Genomic DNA, 17311 nt, shown 5'->3' with positions numbered 1-17311 from the left:
GTTAATGCCACTCTCTAAAGTACCATTCTAGATGGCTTCTCCCTAATCACGAGTTCATACAATTCCTAGCATTCCTAATGATTAGTTCATAAGTGCAGGAGCTTAACGACAACCAATATAATATTGGGAGAAATTCCCCAGATCTAGACTTCCCCGTACGTGTCCGTATCGACAAAACCAATAATCATGCATTAGAATGAGTTAAACAATGCAAGCATTAAGCAAAGAGGAAAAACCCTAACTAATGATGAAAGAAAGCATAAATCTTAGATTAAGATGCAAGCATAAATTCCATATATGAGAGCTTCAAGAGATTACATTGATTCCCCAACAAACATACAAGGTTTAGTTCACCATATTCATGGTGAACCTAGATGAATTACAATGAAAGTATGAAAGAATAAACCCTGAAAAGGTGAAGAGGTAGCCTGAGCATCCAAGATCCTCCTTCAAAGGGGTGGAAGAGAGAGTGTTTGCCTCGTTTCTGCCAAAGATGTCTAACCCTAGGACGTGCAAGTCCTTATATACTATTCTAGAGTTACAAAAGATTACAAAAGCCCAAGCCCAAAAAGTGCCGCTCAGCGGTAAATACCGCTCAGCGGTGACCTCGCTTCACTTTTCTTCCCCTCAGCGGCCAGTTTGCCCCTCAGCGGACCTCCCGTGACCTCCTGAGTGCCGCTCAGCGGTAAAATGCCGCTGAGCGGTGCCTTTGACTTCTCTTTTTGCACTCTTTGCTTCCTTTTATGATTCCACTTCTCTCCTTCTTTACTTCTTTCACTAAATTCACCTCAAAACCTGCACAAAAACACTCAAATCAAGCATAAACCTGTCCAGCTCTCTTATTTCTGAAAATATAGATAAAAGCATTGATTTCAAGCTAGTTTCTAAGTCTAAAGGTTGCTTTTAATATCAATTTTAAGCCTGAAAATAACAGTTTTTCAACTGTTATCAGTAAGCCACTACCTTCCTCTCCTGCATCAATACACAGCCCAAACCTTGATACGACGCATCACAATACACTTCAAACGGTTTGGCTGTGTCTGGAATGACCAACACTGGTGCGCTCGTTAATTTTTTCTTTAATTCCTGGAAGCTCTCCTCACAACGATCGGTCCATGCGAACGGTTGGTCTTTCCTGGTGAGATAGGTCAGAGGGGCTACTATCTTAGAGAATCCCTCAATGAACCGTCTATAGTAGCCCGCTAGCCCCACGAAACTCCTAACCTCAGTGACCGAACGTGGGCTTTCCCAATCCAGGACTGCTTTCACCTTGGCTGGATCCACTGAAATACCTCCAGCAGAAACGATGTGCCCCAAAAACTGGATTTCCTTCATCCAGAATTCACACTTTGACCTCTTGGCATACAGCTCCTTTTCCCTCAACACACTTAACACGATCCTCAAGTGGTCTTCATGCTCGTCAAAACTTTTGGAATAAATGAGGATATCATCAATAAACACTACAACAAACTTATCCAAGTATGGTCTAAAAATCCGGTTCATGTAGTCCATGAAGATTGCAGGTGCGTTCGTCACTCCAAAGGGCATCACCACGTATTCATAATGACCATAACGAGACCGAAATGCAGTCTTTTGAATATCTCCCTCCTTCACTCTAATTTGGTGATAGCCCGAACGTAAATCAATCTTTGAAAATACGCACGCACCTTGCAGTTGGTCCAGTAGGTCGTCAATCCTTGGCAGTGGATACTTGTTCTTAATGGTCAGCTTATTGAGTTGTCTATAATCAATGCAGAGCCGAGAGCTGCCATCCTTCTTCTTTACCAACAACACAGGCGCTCCCCAAGGTGAAACGCTCGGCCTGATGAACTTCTTATCCATCAATTCTTCAATCTGCATTTTGAGCTCGGCCAACTCGGCTGGTGCCATTCTATAAGGTTGAACCGAGATGGGTGCAACAGTTGTCACGAGATCGATCGTGAATTCGACCTCACGAATGGGAGGTAGACCAGGGACTTCGTCCGGAAAGACATCCGGGAATTCATCCACTACCGTTCGTCCTCCACTGCTAACAATATTGGACGAACACTCCACTCTAGCGTTCCTCACTTCGCTGTCTTCATACGTCATTATCAGAAAACAGCTCGCTCCTTCCATGATGTCCTCCTTCAACTGACCGCGATTAACAGATAACTCCTCCTCTTCTTCACCTGGGAAGACTAACTCCTTCTTTCCACAATCAATGAGAATTCTATTGGTGGCCAACCAATCCATCCCCAAAATTACTTCTAAGTCTTGTAGGGGTAAACAAATGAGGTTAACCTTAAATCTACGCCCCTCAACTTCTATAGGACATCTTACACAAACTGTAGACGTCTTGATCCCATCAGCCGCTGGGGTTGACACCACCAAGTCGAACTGTAATTCACTCTCCACTAGCCCAGTTTCTCAACGCACTCCTTCGAGATGAAGGATTGAGTTGCCCCCGAGTCATACAATACACAGCAAGGCTTTCCATATAACACGCAAGTACTGGTGATGAGTGTACCTGAACGAGCGGCTTCAGCACCCGTGATTGCATAAACCCTTCCTACTGCTTGCGCATGTCCGTCTCTCCCTTGTTGTGTTCTTCCAGCGTTCGGCGGCCTCATTGCCGCTCGACCTCCCATATTGCACTCATGATCTGAGTGTTCGTTCCTCCCACACTTGTTGCAATGTTTTCCTCCAGTCAGCTGAGGACAAGCCCAACGGTAGTGTGGTCCCCCACACTGATAACATGTCAAGCTCCTTGGCTGTCCAGATTGGCCGACAGTGACCAAGGCTTGAGATCCGCCAGATGATTGAGTTGGACGTACGTACGGGGGTCTTCTCACGTTCGCAGTGTTTCTTGTTAAGACCGACCCCCTACTCACTTGCTGCTTCTTTTGTTGCTCAGCCTCAGCAACGTTCTTCTCCAGTACCTTTGCCCTCTCCACCATAGCAGGGAACGACCTAATGCACAGGCTGGATATTAACACTTTCAAGTCACTTCTCAGACCGTTCTCAAACTTCCTGCATTGCCATTCTCCACTCATAGCCATGGTATTAAAACGGATCAGGTGCTTGAATTTATTGGTGTACTCCGAGACGGACATACCACCTTGTACCAATTGAAGAAACTCCACCTCCTTAGCAAACCGCACACTGTCCGGGAAATACTCTTCATAAAACTTAGTCTTGAAAACCTCCCAGGAAATTGGACTTTGGGCTTCGGCCAACAACATCTTCATACTTGACCACCAATGGCTGGCTTCTCCCGTTAACAAGTACTCTGTAAATGCCAAACGGTTGTCGTCTAGGCACCTTTTGGCATCATAAATCCTTTCCAAATCCCGTAGCCATTGATCCGCTTCATCCGGAAGGCCCTTCCCATTAAACTTGGCCGGACGGTGTTGGAGAAAACTCTCTAAACTCCACTCAGCAGTAGGCGGGGCATCGTTAGAAGAGGACGCTCCTGCCGCGCCCCTGGTTGCAGCCAATATCTCCATTAACTGCCGCTGCGTCGCCTCAGAGTTGGATCGAGAGGCTTCCAGACTCTGCATAGCTGCCTGATTTTGTTGCATCAGTGTAGCATTCTGTTCCATAAGGGTGGTATTCTGCTGTTGAAGTCTGTCGATCACCGTCTCCAACAACCTAGCGCTGTTGGACGTATCTGGTTCGTTGGGTTGAGGTGGCGGAGGAAGTCTAGGTGCCATGTATTCTCTGGACACAGAGAAAACGAACGTTAGTAATGTTCAAAGAGTTGAGAAATAATTCATTCAAACACATATTAGGCACACAGCAAAACATAGTGCACTCATAACCTACACGTCCTTAAAAGAACAAAACTGCTCTGATACCACTAATGTAACATCCCAATAAATAGTAATTACCATTAATTAGAACTAATTACATTTACAGAATTAACAGTGCAGTCTTAATTACAACAGCTCTTAAAAGCCGAACGTACAAGATACAGGGTTCAGAATATATCTACAAAATACTAAGTTCTGAACGAACGACTTTTCAAAACTAAATAACCGAACGTCCCAAAATACAATCCAGAAACACTAACAGCTACTACTGAACGAGCGCTCTAGGGCTCGGCTTTAACCTCTACTTCAACAAGGTTGGCGTCTTCCAAATTTTCTTCTTCCAGCATTTCTTCAAGTGGCGCCTCACCATCTGCTCACATCCACACGGATGATCATTGCATTGACAAGACGGACGTACATAACCAGTAGACAACACAAGGAATTGCAAGGGTAAGCTTAGGTAGTTTAATTCATACAACTCATATAACAATTTCACATAAGCAATTAACATACGAGACATACAACAATACATCAAAGCATAATATAATTCATCCAAACTCTCATAAGACCGACCGTCCGGACTGTATGAATCCATGTAACTACAGGCGTTCGTGCACTCGGGTGGTGTGGTAACTGGAAACACTTATCAGCTGCCACCCGAGGTTAACCTTATCCGTCCAAAGTACTCAAGAGAACTAGGGCCTCCTGCCATTCCCACACATGACCTACTCCCCTCTACTTGAGGACGGGTACTCACGGAATATCAGGATGAACAGCCATCAGTAATTTTACCATGGTCATACTATACAACTCATCATATTCAAATTAGAGAGACGTTCCTCCTTGGAACGCTCGTTCAAATTCCAAACTCATAGTTTCATCTCATATATGGTTCGCACATTATATACTTCCCTCAACATCACATTTTCATTCTTAGTTCCACTTCCCTAAAAAGACGAGCGTTCAGACCCCTTCATAATGAGGACGAACGTCATCATGATACCGAGAGACACTCGTGTCTGACAGAAGAAAAACGAACGTCTTTCCGAGGACGAACGTTGTGATCACTTGAATCAACTACATGGACTGACTCTAGAACGATTTAACTGATACTTAGAATAATTTACTTTCAAGGACATTAGATCGAATCCAAGTGAATAAAACGTCATAAGACTTTTAGATATTAAAACGGACACGAATTTATAAAAGGTACTACCCGCCAGTCAATAACCGAACGCGGTAGCGGATATAAATTTACTGTTTGGACGAACGCTAATTAGCTTTATGGACGAACGCTATTTAGCTTTATGGACGAACGCTATTTAGCTTTATGGACGAACGCTATTTATCGCTCGTTGAAATATTACGAAAAGGACGAGCGTTCAGTATAAAACCGAACACTGCTTAGAACGAACGCTAGGTAAATGACCGAGCACTAAATAGAACGAACGCTCGATCTAAGAACGAGCGCTCATTTGGACGAACGCTCAGTATAAGACTAAGCGCTCCTATAACGAACGCCGGATTACAAAACCGAGCGTTACTAATATAACTTCAATTAATTACGATCGTTGGACACCACTAGGATGAGCCGAACGCTCAAACCTAGCCTTTCACAAGAAGACGCTCGCTCTTAAACAGAATCCTTTCCAAATGAAAGAATTCCTATTCTAAGTCATTTTCAGGGGAAACCGAACGGTATAAGACCGTTTGATGACGAGCGTGCATTATCAAGCAAAGACTATGATATTTTCCAGATTTTTCATCTACAATAACTTCACAGTTTTCATACGATTCATAACTTATAATTTATCTCCACCATAAATCTCATACATTACAGAATTCATATTATCATCTCATACTATACAGAAATTATTTATTTTCCAAATCATACGTTTCATCCTCAACATACAGTTCATACAATATCACTCATACACAACCAGTACAACAGGGCTCGTTCATGCATACTTAAACATCATACATTTCATACATCCAGTACACTTCATGCTTTCACACACATCATCCAAGTATCAATTAAATTACTAAAGCTTCCCTTACCTGGTTCAGTAGTGCACTTCCAAATGCAAGGGTTTCGCTCGTTCTCTCACAGCTTTCTACCCAAAGAATCACTCCACAACTTCCACTTAATCTAACACACCAAAAATCATAAACAGTTCAGACCTATAACCCACGCATGCAACCCGAATTTGGTTCGCAAAAACAAAAGGGACGAATATTCAGAGACGAGAACTTACCAGTTCAGATCTCAATTCTGTTCGGTTTAGAACGATGCTCACGGTGCAGGGAATGTTTCTACGGTATCTGAAATGGGATCGGAGGAGATGATGGTGAGTTATCTTAGAGAGAAGATGAAGGAGTTTTAGAGAGAAGTTGGAGAAGAAGAAGAGCAAGGGTTTCGTGAGGAAGAAGATGAATGCAGGGAATGATGGAAAGTGTTTTCAGAGAAATCATTTTTCTCCCCCACGTCAAACGGACATGCACTCCTGTACTGCCACCTGGTTCCCACTACAGATTTTAGAAGCTTCTAATGTGACAGACGGCGTCAGCGCATGCAGAGGGTGATTTCCCTTCTCACGCAGGACGAACGCCCATTCTCCACACGCCACTTGTCTTCCACTAACGTTTTTCAAAGGTTTCAGCCGTGACACATGGCAGATACATGCAGAGTGAGTGTGAGTGCTGTTTGACGTGGCACGGTGCCTTAAAAGGGTGATCAGAGTATGGATTTGGGTGCGTTAATTAATCAGGGTTTCACAACAACAAATAACTAAATAATAATTCATATTAAAAATAAAATATTAATAAATAATTATAGATTCAAAAACTTTAAAAAATAAATTAAATTTTCAAAATTCAGAAAAAATAATTATATTAAAAATAAAATTTAAATAAATATGAAAAACAAAAATAAAATACAAATTACAAAATATTAACCACAAAATGTTTAATATTTAAATAAACTAATGACTTAATAGTTTACTTCGTCCCCAAGTTAAGAGCTGAATTTTCGTTTAGTATTCGATTTTAAAATTGTTTATATTTTATTCCAAAGTAGTATAAATTGTATCAATTAGATTCCTTCCGTTAAATTCACATAAACGCAGTTAACTACAACGAATTTGTACTTTTTCTTCTTTCTCCTATGCATTTTCTGCTATGTTCGAGCTTTTTCTCTCTCTCTTCTTCTCACTTTTTTTGTTCTCAAGTGGGAGGAGACGGCAGAGGCGCACGTGCTGAAGGGCGAGGTGCCGGGGCTGAGGAGGGAGGAATTGAAGGTGGAGATAGAAAACGAAAGAGTGCTTCAGGTGAGCGGAGAGAGGGTGGTGGAAACAGAAGAAGACAGCGACTCCTGCCGCTGCCTCCACCGCGGAATCTTGAAGTTCAAAAATTGTTTCACGATCCCTCCCCATACCCAACCCGATCGTATGATGGCCTCCATGGAAAACGGCGTTCTCACCATCACTCTGCCAAAGCTCAACCCTCCCATCGCCATCTCCAACTGATAGCATAACAACAATTCTTATCATAGCTACTTTCTTCTCTTCATATGTAATATCCGTTGCAGTAAAAATAGACAAAGAAATCTTCATATTTGTTTTCAATGAGATATATAAAAAAATAATAATAAAAAGGTTTGCATTTTTTTAAGTTTCTTGACAACGAAAAATAAGCTAGTAATAAATTAAATAATACGACAAAAGATATATATTTTTCTTCCCTCTGTATAAGTTTTCATAAAACTTTGTCTTTCATTTGCATATCAGAAGGAAAAATATGAAATGTAGTGTGAAGAAAAGAACATCATATTCAGCGTATAATTAAATTTGACCTTTAAAAAAAGATGACTAATTAGGACAATGGATTTTTCATGAGAGAAAAACACCGGAAATAAAAATATTTTTACAATTTTTTTAAATGTTAATGGAAAGTCGAGAATATTTTTCTATTGGTGCGTGAAATAGAAAAAAAGAAAAAACACTGACTAAGTTCCTGCAATGTTCCAGCTTCATCATAGAATGTTCCTGCAATGTTACAATACAATTAACATTGTGTATATTTGAAATCAGATTCAAAGCCGTCCACAAAGAAATAGGTCATTAAGAGTTGTGAGTGCAGAGAAGTACAGAAAAATTGAGGATGAAGAAAAAGAAAAAGCTGGAACATTGTAGAAAATGTAGAGGAGAGAGAAAAAAAAGTGTAGATTCGTCAGCTGGAGTTAACTCCGTTTATGTGAATTTAACGAAAAGGATCTAATTGATATAATTTATAATACTTTGGAATAAAATAGAAACATTTTTAAAAATGGATACTAAACAAAAATTCAGCTCTTAACTTGAGAAAAGAATATTAAGCCTAAACTAATAAAAAAATATAAAAAGCAAATAAAATTCAAAAACAATTGAATATAATAAATGTAGAATGAAAAAGTTTTCACCGCACTTCAAAGTTCAAAGAAAATAAAATTAAAAAATAATTAAATGTAATAAATGTAGAATGAAAAAGTTTTCACCGCACTTCAAAGTTCAAAGAAAATAAAATTAAAAAATAATTAAATGTAATAAATGTAGAATGAAAAAGCTTCACCACATTTCCAAGTGCAGAACCATATTTCGAACTGTGCGCATGATTTACCACACCTCCAATTATGCTTAGACCATTTCAAATTACAGCCACACTTCCAAGTGCGAACAATTATGCAACCCTCTTCCAAACAAAAATAGTCAAAATATTTTGTGTTCTGACAAGGTGATAGAAACACAATTAGAATAATACAAAAATTGAAAGATACAAAACGAGACTGGTGAGATGCATGGAGAAACACTCCTTAACGAGTGTCAAATTGTGACAATACCAATCATAGAGTCCTTAATTGTATCATGGTCAAATTTTAATTTTATGTGTCAATAAAATTTTAATTATAGTACAAATGTGCGATATCCAAATCGTATCATTTGAAAAATTCCTTAAATAATTTTCCTTTAAAAAAAGAAATTACATTAAACAAAAAAACAATAAATACAAAATTTAATACATTAAGTAACACTTTATGTTTTTACTATAATAACATTGTGTTCTTAATTGATTATTTTTTCCTTACTTTAAACCAAATTTACTTATTTGATGATCAACATTCATACTCACCAAATTTTTGGTTGACATTTACATAAATGAAGTTTTATTTACTTTTATGAACATTTACTTTATATTATCAATCATGTTTCATTTACTTGATTCACTTCCAGACCAATAAAAAAGAAGAATATTTCTAAATGTAACTTATAACTGAATCTGTTTATGTATGGATAATATTTATCACTACTTAGCATAAAAAAAATTATCTATTATCGACTGAATATTCGTACATACAGATGTTTAAAAAAAATATTATATAAAATTTTAAAATAAAATATAAATAAAATTAAAAAATGTAAAATAATAAATTAAATTAAATATAAATTAAATTTTAATTTTAATTAAATTTAATCTAATAAAATATAAATTAATTTTAATTAAATACAACCTAATAAAATATAAATTAGATTTTAGTTTTATTATTTTGGATGTAAGGAGTAGATAGTAAGATTTCAGCTTTTATAAATCGATATTAAAATATTATTATTATCCACAAATAATAAATATTGGTAATTATCAATTATTTGTAACAAATTTTATTTGCAAAACACAATTATTTTTTTCATCTCTAATTAAAGCTTCATGTACTAAAATAACATATACCAATTCCATAAATAAACAATTATACTAATTTAATCAAAATATTGTAATAGTTAAACTAAAATATGGCGGTCTTAAATAAAATAAAATAAAATGTCATGTTTCTCCATCATAATCAAAAGACAATTAATTATGAGGGTTTAATTTGACTATTTAATGGTTATGTATAGTTTGATTTATTATAATTGACATATTTATTTATATATATGTTAACTAACAATATACTAATTTAATCAAAATATTATACTAATTTAATCAACATGTGCAGTGTACCCCTCATAAAAGTGTATGTTTATCATTTTTTAAAAATCAATTACTTTGACGAAACATAATCGTATGTAGAATTTGGTAAATGAACATTTCCCACGGAAGAAAATACTTATGTAAAATAGGTTTAGGTATAATTATTTGCCGAAAGATTTCTATCTATAATGTTAAATATGGAAAAGTTCGTGAACAATGACTATGAGTAGTAGTAGGGAAAAAAATACATATATAATATAAAATTAAATTTTAGTTAAATTGTGATGTTACTAATTAGAGTTTACTAAATCAATTTTAATATGACACAATATGTTATTTTTTTCTTAAAAAATATTAAAAAGTATAAAATTATTTTTAGTTTTTTAATAGATGATTTTCTTGATGAATTGTATGAATCTTGTTGATTCTCTAAAATAGAAATTTAAAAAGTTAATATAATCATATTAGAATTAGAAAAGAGATGAATGGGAAACAACTTTTAAAACAAAATATGTATGAATGGAAAGTACTCTATTTTTTTTTTGACAAATGTGTTGAGTATTTTCATGAGATTAATGAATCATTTATTGAGAGTTCTTAGGAAAACTTGTGATTCTTTATTTTGATAACATTCTTATGTACACTAAAAATTTAGATCAGCAAATAGACCAATTAAAATTTGTTTTGTATGTATTTAAGAAAAGAAAGATTGTATATGCTAATTTGGAAAATCTCATTTTGTAAAGATCATTTGTTCTTGGGATCTGTGGTTATTAAATCTAAGAGAGTGCATTTTGATAAAGAGAAAATAAATGCAATTAAGGAATGTCCAACTCCTAAAAATAAGAGTGAGGTAAAAAAGCTTCCATGTGCTTGCTAGATTTTATAAGAGGTTGGTGAAAGATTTCGATACTATAGCTACACCTTTAAATGAAGTAGTCAAGAAGAATGTACCATTTAAATGGGGAGAAAAATAAGAGAAAGTTTTTGTTGTTTTGAATGATAAGTTAACACATTCATCCATACTTGTTTTTCCTAACTTCGCTAACTCTTTTGAACTTGAATGTGATGCATTTGAGATAAGAATAAAAGTTGTATAAGAGGGACACCCAATAACTTGTTTTAGTGAGAAATTAAAAGGGGTTGTCATTAACTATCCTACATATGATAAGGAACTGTATGTATTAATTAGGGAATTGCAAGTATAACAACGTTACATTTTTTCTAAAGAATTTGTCATTCATAATGATCATGCTTTAAAGTAATTGAAAGGGCATGATAACTTGAACAAGAGATATGCAAAATGGATGAAGTTTATTGAACAATTTCCATATATAATCAAGCATAACAGAGGTAAGTCCAATGTGGTTGCTAATGTTTTGTCACACATGTATGTTTTACTATCTACTCTTGAAAGTAAATTTCTTAGTTTTGAACTCATTAAAGAATTGTTTTAGAATGATGTTGAATGTTCTCATATATGTATCTAACTCTCCTTTTAGGATGTCACTATTCTCTTGATTAATCACTTAATTTGCTTAACTTAAAATATTTAAATTTATTTATTTCTCAAACTTAAAATCCATTAGAGTTTCATTACTTTAATCCATAAAATGGATCCACTATTTATAAGACATCACAAACTTTATTACATTAATCCATAGCATTTTTCAATAACATTGTTCCCTCTAAGCCCCAACACATATCCTTACCAACATTTGCACCAACATATGCTCGCGTATAGAATATGATCATGAACCACATTTCCACTGTAACTCTCGTATGCAACTTACTAACAATTGCTTTTCAAGAGGGTTTGAATAATATTTTAAAAACTTTTCACAAATAGTGTTTAATATTACTTTGCAGGGGTTAAACGATTTGCAATAGTAGTTAAACACTTAGGTTTAAAGAAAAATTTGAATGGAAAACAATTTAAACATAAAGGCAGAAAAACACACTTTGATTTTGATATGATCATAAATGGGGCAACAATGAAGAGCTTTCAAAGTGACAACAAGTATAAAAAAGAGTAGAATAGGTTTCCTTTGGGCGTGTATTTGCCTTTTGATTTCTTTCTCTTAGTTCTTGTGAATAATTGCTTATAAACTCTTCTTTCTCTTTAAGAGAAAGCAATGTGGGACTATCCATGGCTTGATCTTAAAAAGAAGAGAAGAGAAAGTGAGCATACTAGGCGTGTAGGAGTTAGTAGCATAGCTAGTTTTCATATTTTGAAGTATAGGAGAACTAATTGCCTTATAAACCCTTTGGAGTGGAGAGAATTGAGCAATGTGGGACTCAAAAGTCCCTAGAAGACCTGCAGCAGCTGCTGGACGGACTACACCCTCAAAAGTCCCACATCTCCTAGATCTTGCATCTTAGCTCACTCCAAAGGTTATATAAGAAGGCTTAGGGGTCTCCTTTTTGTACACCTTACCTTGAATCAATTGAATTTTGAGTTGATTTGCACTTTTGCAATCTTCTTTGAGATAGTATTCTATCTCCAAAGTCCCTATTTTGGGCAGACCTTATCTTGCTCAAGCAAGTGGCGGTCCTCCTTTGATGCTTATCTTGGAGCTTCCTTCAAGTGGCGCATATTCAAATCATAAGTTTCCTCTTCCTTAATCTCTTCCATTTTTAAGTTCTTTCCCATTCTCTTAAATGCCATTTAGTATATTCTCTCTAGGTATGCACTTCCCCATCATGTGGTATCTTGGCACACAATAAGGAGGCAGCAATCTAATGATTTTATGAAGACAAAACAGCAAGAAAAATGGAGGCAAAACAGTGGCACAAAATGAACAAGACAGCAAAGAAAAATTGACACAACTAAGAAACAAGTCACACCAAAATTCTATGCATACATGACGAGAAAGATCTAGCAATGGATGAAATTAATTTGGCAAACTTCAAACCTATATATTATGTAATTTTATGACAAAAGAGGCTGCAAAATTAGCTATCAAACACACCAAAATAGTGGGCAAACTTCTCAGCCAGACTAACACAAAACAACAACCAAATTTGGTGTTGGTTTGATTTTTATTTTAATCATACAGAATTGATATCACTAGTCTCGGCCAAGGAGGATTTAATTGAGTATGTGTATTTGATTAAAGCTAAAATTGGATGTAAGTAATGCCTCTACTAATACAGAACATACAAGCAAAGTCTACACACTTAAATCCTAGGTTGATCAAACTCAATTCAGCATACAAGAACCAAGATGCAACAAGACTCTTAAGAATTGCAATTTCAAGAATTATTTGCTAGAAAACTCCTAAGGATGAAACACATATGACTCAATTCAAAGTTAACAAGCAAGGAAAGACACATATAATCCAGCCAAGACAAGAAATTAAAGCTGGAACAGCAAGCAAAAGGAATAAGGACACCTACTTGTTGAAGACTTCCAATAGCATTGTTGCTGTTTGAAGAAATGTCAGCATGGATAAGGCTCTGGACAGCCACGGGACTCACCTCCAAACTGTGATATGAAGTGTTGAATCCTTGCTTAAGAGTGTAGGGAGGTCTTAGCACCGTCCAATTATCAAATCCAGCCACCACAAGTACCAAACAGCAAGCAAACAATGCAAACAGATTAGAAGTCACTCAAACAATAAGCACTGGACTGACATAGTGGAGAAAGTTTTTTACTGGGAACAGCACAGAACGAATTTGAACAAAGTAAAAATTGTACATGAAACTAGACATCCAGACGAAACTTTGAAAAAAAATTTCATGGAAAACGGACTAGAAATGAAGCTAAACTAAATCATACAAGTTGACTGTATTTTCACGCAGAGGCTGGGCGAGACAGAAAATGGCTCAGCGAAAATGAACATATCTAAGCTATTCTACTCTAGCATGCAATTCCTAAGAGATCAAAAACCTAAGGCTCATGATACCACATGATAGGGAAGTGCATACCTAGAGAGAATATACTAAATGACATTTAAGAGAATGGGAAAGAAATTAAAAATGGAAAGAGATTAAAGAAAAGGAAACTTAGGAATTGAAGATGCGCCACTTGAACAAGCTTCCAAGATAAACATCAAGAGGAGGACCGCCACTTGCTTGAACAAGATAAGGTCTGCCCAAATTTGGGACTTTAGAGACAGAATTCTATCTCAAAGAAGATTGCAAAAGTGCAAATCAACTCAAATTCATTGAATCAAGGTAAGGTGTTCAAATAGGAGACCCCTAAGCCTTCTTATATAAACTTTGGAGTGAGCTAAGATGCAAGATCTAGGAGATGTGGGACTTTTGAGGGTGTAGTCCATCCAGCAACTGTTGCAGGTCTTATAGGGACTTTTGAGTCCCACATTGCTCAATTCTCTCCACTCCAAAGGGTTTATAAGGCAACTAGTTCTCGTATAGTTCAAAATATGAAAACTAGCTATGCTACTAGCTCCTACACGCCTAGAATGCTCACTTTCTCTTATCTTCTTTTTAAGATCAAGCCATGGATAGTCCCACATTGCTTGCTCTTAAAGAGAAAGAAGAGTTTATAAGCAATTATTCACAAGAACTAAGAGAAAGAAATCAAAAGGCAAATACACGCCCAAAGGAAACCTATTCTACTCTTTTTTATGCTTGTTGTCACTTTGAAAGCTCTTCATTGTTGCCCCATTTATGATCATATCAGATTTTATACTAGTTCACTCAAACTGAGCTATGCCCAATTTTCACTTAAATTTTTTAGGGATTCTACTAAAAATGAGTTTAACCACTTCTAGTTTACAAAATTAACCAAACTGATTAGACAAGTTTCACCACTCTTGGTATCAACACTACACCAACTTTATAGAACATGTAACTCCACTAAGTTAAACTTTACAAGTGTTTTAATTCACTTCTGAATCAAACACATCAAAGGTGTTTTTGAAAACTTATAAGATAGAAGATAACTCTTGTAAAGAGGATATAAAATATTACGAAGAACTTTTGAAAACTTGTAAAAAGATCTTTTGAAGAAAAGTGTTAAGAGCTTTTAGAAAGAGAGTAGAGAGCGTAGCAATATTCTTGATAACAAAGTTTTCTTCTTCTCTTCATGTAAACTCCTTTGTATAGATTTCGTAAAAAAAAGATTCATTACTTAGAGCTTTTGACTTTCTTCTAGAGATGTAGCCTTTAAGGTAGAGTTAGAAGTTATGTTGAGTCCTAACAGAGCAATTGTGCCGAGTTTACGAAAAGAGTAGGCATAAAACATGTAAGAGATATTCCTTGAATATCCTCATATCTCTTAACGTTGTTTTGATTCTGAGCAGGCTTTGATAAAGTTGATAATAAGCAATAAAAAAACACAACACAACAGACAAAAAGATACCTGTATGTACATGCATTAAAGTATTAGATAACCTAAACATTTAGGCATGATACAAATACTAGGGTTTAGCGTTTATCTGTTTTGAGTAACTTATAAAGCGTTTAGGATATAAAATAGTCTAACTTTCTTTTATCATATGTTTTTTATTGACTCTCTATTATGAACTCTATATCATTTAACGCTTATTAGACATGCATTAAACAATCTAGATCATTTAAACTTAAACAATGTTAAAGAGTAACGTTCAACATTTCTAATATATTATCTTAGACTATTAAATACTATTTCATTTTAAATATTATGTTAAATTTTAAAATAGGTTTTTTTAAATGATTTTGTCTCAACAATATATATTTATAATTCCAAACATTCACATAGCATTCAATCACAACAATTTATAATAATTATTTAACACATTATCAAGACATAATATCTTAGTTTTTAATTAAATTACATAATATATATATATATATATATATATTTATTGATTTATAATGCTCAACTATTACATTATGAATCAATGAACTACCTCAAGAATACTTGGATAACATGTTTTATAAATTTGTACAATACATTAGAATAGATGACTTGTAATTTCATTTTATTTATTGACAAGTATAAAGTCAATAATATATATTTAATTACTCTTTATGATTCCTTTTTACTTTTATTTCTGATTGTTTTTCTGTCTAGATTGCTTAATTAGGGTAGATAAACTAAAATAAAACAAATACTACAAGAAAAAAACTCCCCAAAAGACTATGATTAAGTGCAAAATTATAGTTTATACATCAACATAGACTACTGTTTAATATCAAAATTGTAGTCTATGCATAATAGTAGGGATAGTGGGTTATGGTCCGCAGAAGAATCTTAGTCTATTTGAATATGTAGTTTATTTGAATGCTAATAGACTATGTTTTCTAAACAAATTGTTGTTTATCAATATTAAATAGATTATGATTTCTACCAAGTACTATAGTCTATTTGAGTTATTATATAACATTGGAATGCTAATAAACTATGTTTTTGGGAAAACCATATTACATTAACATGCAAATACACTATAAATTCTACTAAGAACTATAGTATATGGTGATGTTTAGACTATGATTAGAACTACAATTTATAATATTTGTTTTAGACCACGAATAATAAATTACAATTTTTTAATTGTAGTGTAAATCCTAAAATAATTATAGTGTAAGGTCTTCCCTATGTTAGTCTAGATATAAGTTTGACAAGTAAAAATTATTATCATTTCCATTCTTGTATTCAATTGATATAAAACTTTTGTCTCATTCTCATTGAGAAACAAATTGTATTTGCAACTAATTATTTTCAAAAAAATAACAATCACTTTTTTGTTAGGTTTATCGAGGAGGAGGTTCATTGGGGAGACAAAAACATCAATAACATCTGAGCCCAATCATATAAGGGAATGACACCACTCTGTACCCAAAACTTTAAGGTAATGGATTAATGAGTCTTTCACCTTTACATAGTGTTTGATGAATCACTATTTTGTACTATTCACTTAACTTTTCGCACTGAATTGTATTTAATTCTCCATTATTGTCTCATTTTCACTAATTGAACTTAATTTGACTAATAATTCTTATTTTAATTAATTTGAATTATTTGGTCTTAATTGTTCCAATTATTATTTGCAGGACAATTTTGGAATTATTATTGGGACGTCAAGAGGGCTGCCACATCATTTATTTTTGTTTGTAATTTTAATAATTTTAGTTTTGGACAAATTTGCACCTTTGGGCTCAATTTTAGGTCATATTTTGTAGAAGTCCATTAGAAGGGCAAAATTGTAATTTGGGGGTTTTAAAACCCCTCTAGGTTTGCAGCATTGGGCGTTTTCTTCTTCCCTTTTTGGGGGTTTAAGGTTTTGTTCCCCTTTCCTTTCAATTAATATATGAATCTCGTTTTTTAATTTGAATTTAATTTTTGTTTTACATTGTTACTTCAATTTACGCTTTCAATGTTGCAATCTCCTTTCCCATTTCATTTTCGTCTCCAATTTTGTTTTTGCTTTGAATTTAAATTTCGTTTACAGTTTCGTAGTTCACATTTGACTTGAATTTTATTTCTAGCACTGCCTAATGTTTTCACTTCGGTTTTGCTATTTTAATCTCGCTTTAATGGTTGCTTAAGTGTGCTTGGTTGGTCATAGTAA

At 34.7% G+C, this 17311-nt stretch overlaps 1 protein-coding gene and 1 long non-coding RNA gene across 2 annotated transcripts; both read right to left on the bottom strand.

The window, feature by feature from the left end:
* Positions 1-2396: 2396 nt before the first annotated feature.
* On the bottom strand, positions 2397-3695 carry LOC128197709 (uncharacterized). The gene has a single exon (XM_052880086.1). It carries the CDS (start codon positions 3693-3695, stop codon positions 2397-2399), a length of 1299 nt encoding a protein of 432 aa, XP_052736046.1.
* Positions 3696-3914: 219 nt separating this feature from the next.
* On the bottom strand, positions 3915-6386 carry LOC128197953 (uncharacterized). The gene is made up of 3 exons (XR_008250710.1): positions 6050-6386; positions 5853-5943; positions 3915-4164 (listed from the first exon to the last, which is right to left on the bottom strand). It is a non-coding gene; the product is annotated as an uncharacterized LOC128197953 (long non-coding RNA).
* Between the last annotated feature and the right edge of the window lie 10925 nt (positions 6387-17311).

Source organism: Vigna angularis, chromosome 7, assembly GCF_016808095.1.
Source record: "Vigna angularis cultivar LongXiaoDou No.4 chromosome 7, ASM1680809v1, whole genome shotgun sequence".
Lineage (NCBI taxonomy): Eukaryota > Viridiplantae > Streptophyta > Magnoliopsida > Fabales > Fabaceae > Vigna > Vigna angularis.
Note: the sequence above shows the minus strand (reverse complement) of the source record. Positions and strands in the feature narration are given on the sequence as shown.

Coding starts and splice junctions, on each gene's coding strand:
- LOC128197709 (XM_052880086.1), bottom strand. CDS start 3,695: ATGGCACCTAGACTTCCTCCGCCACCTCAACCCAACGAACCAGATACG.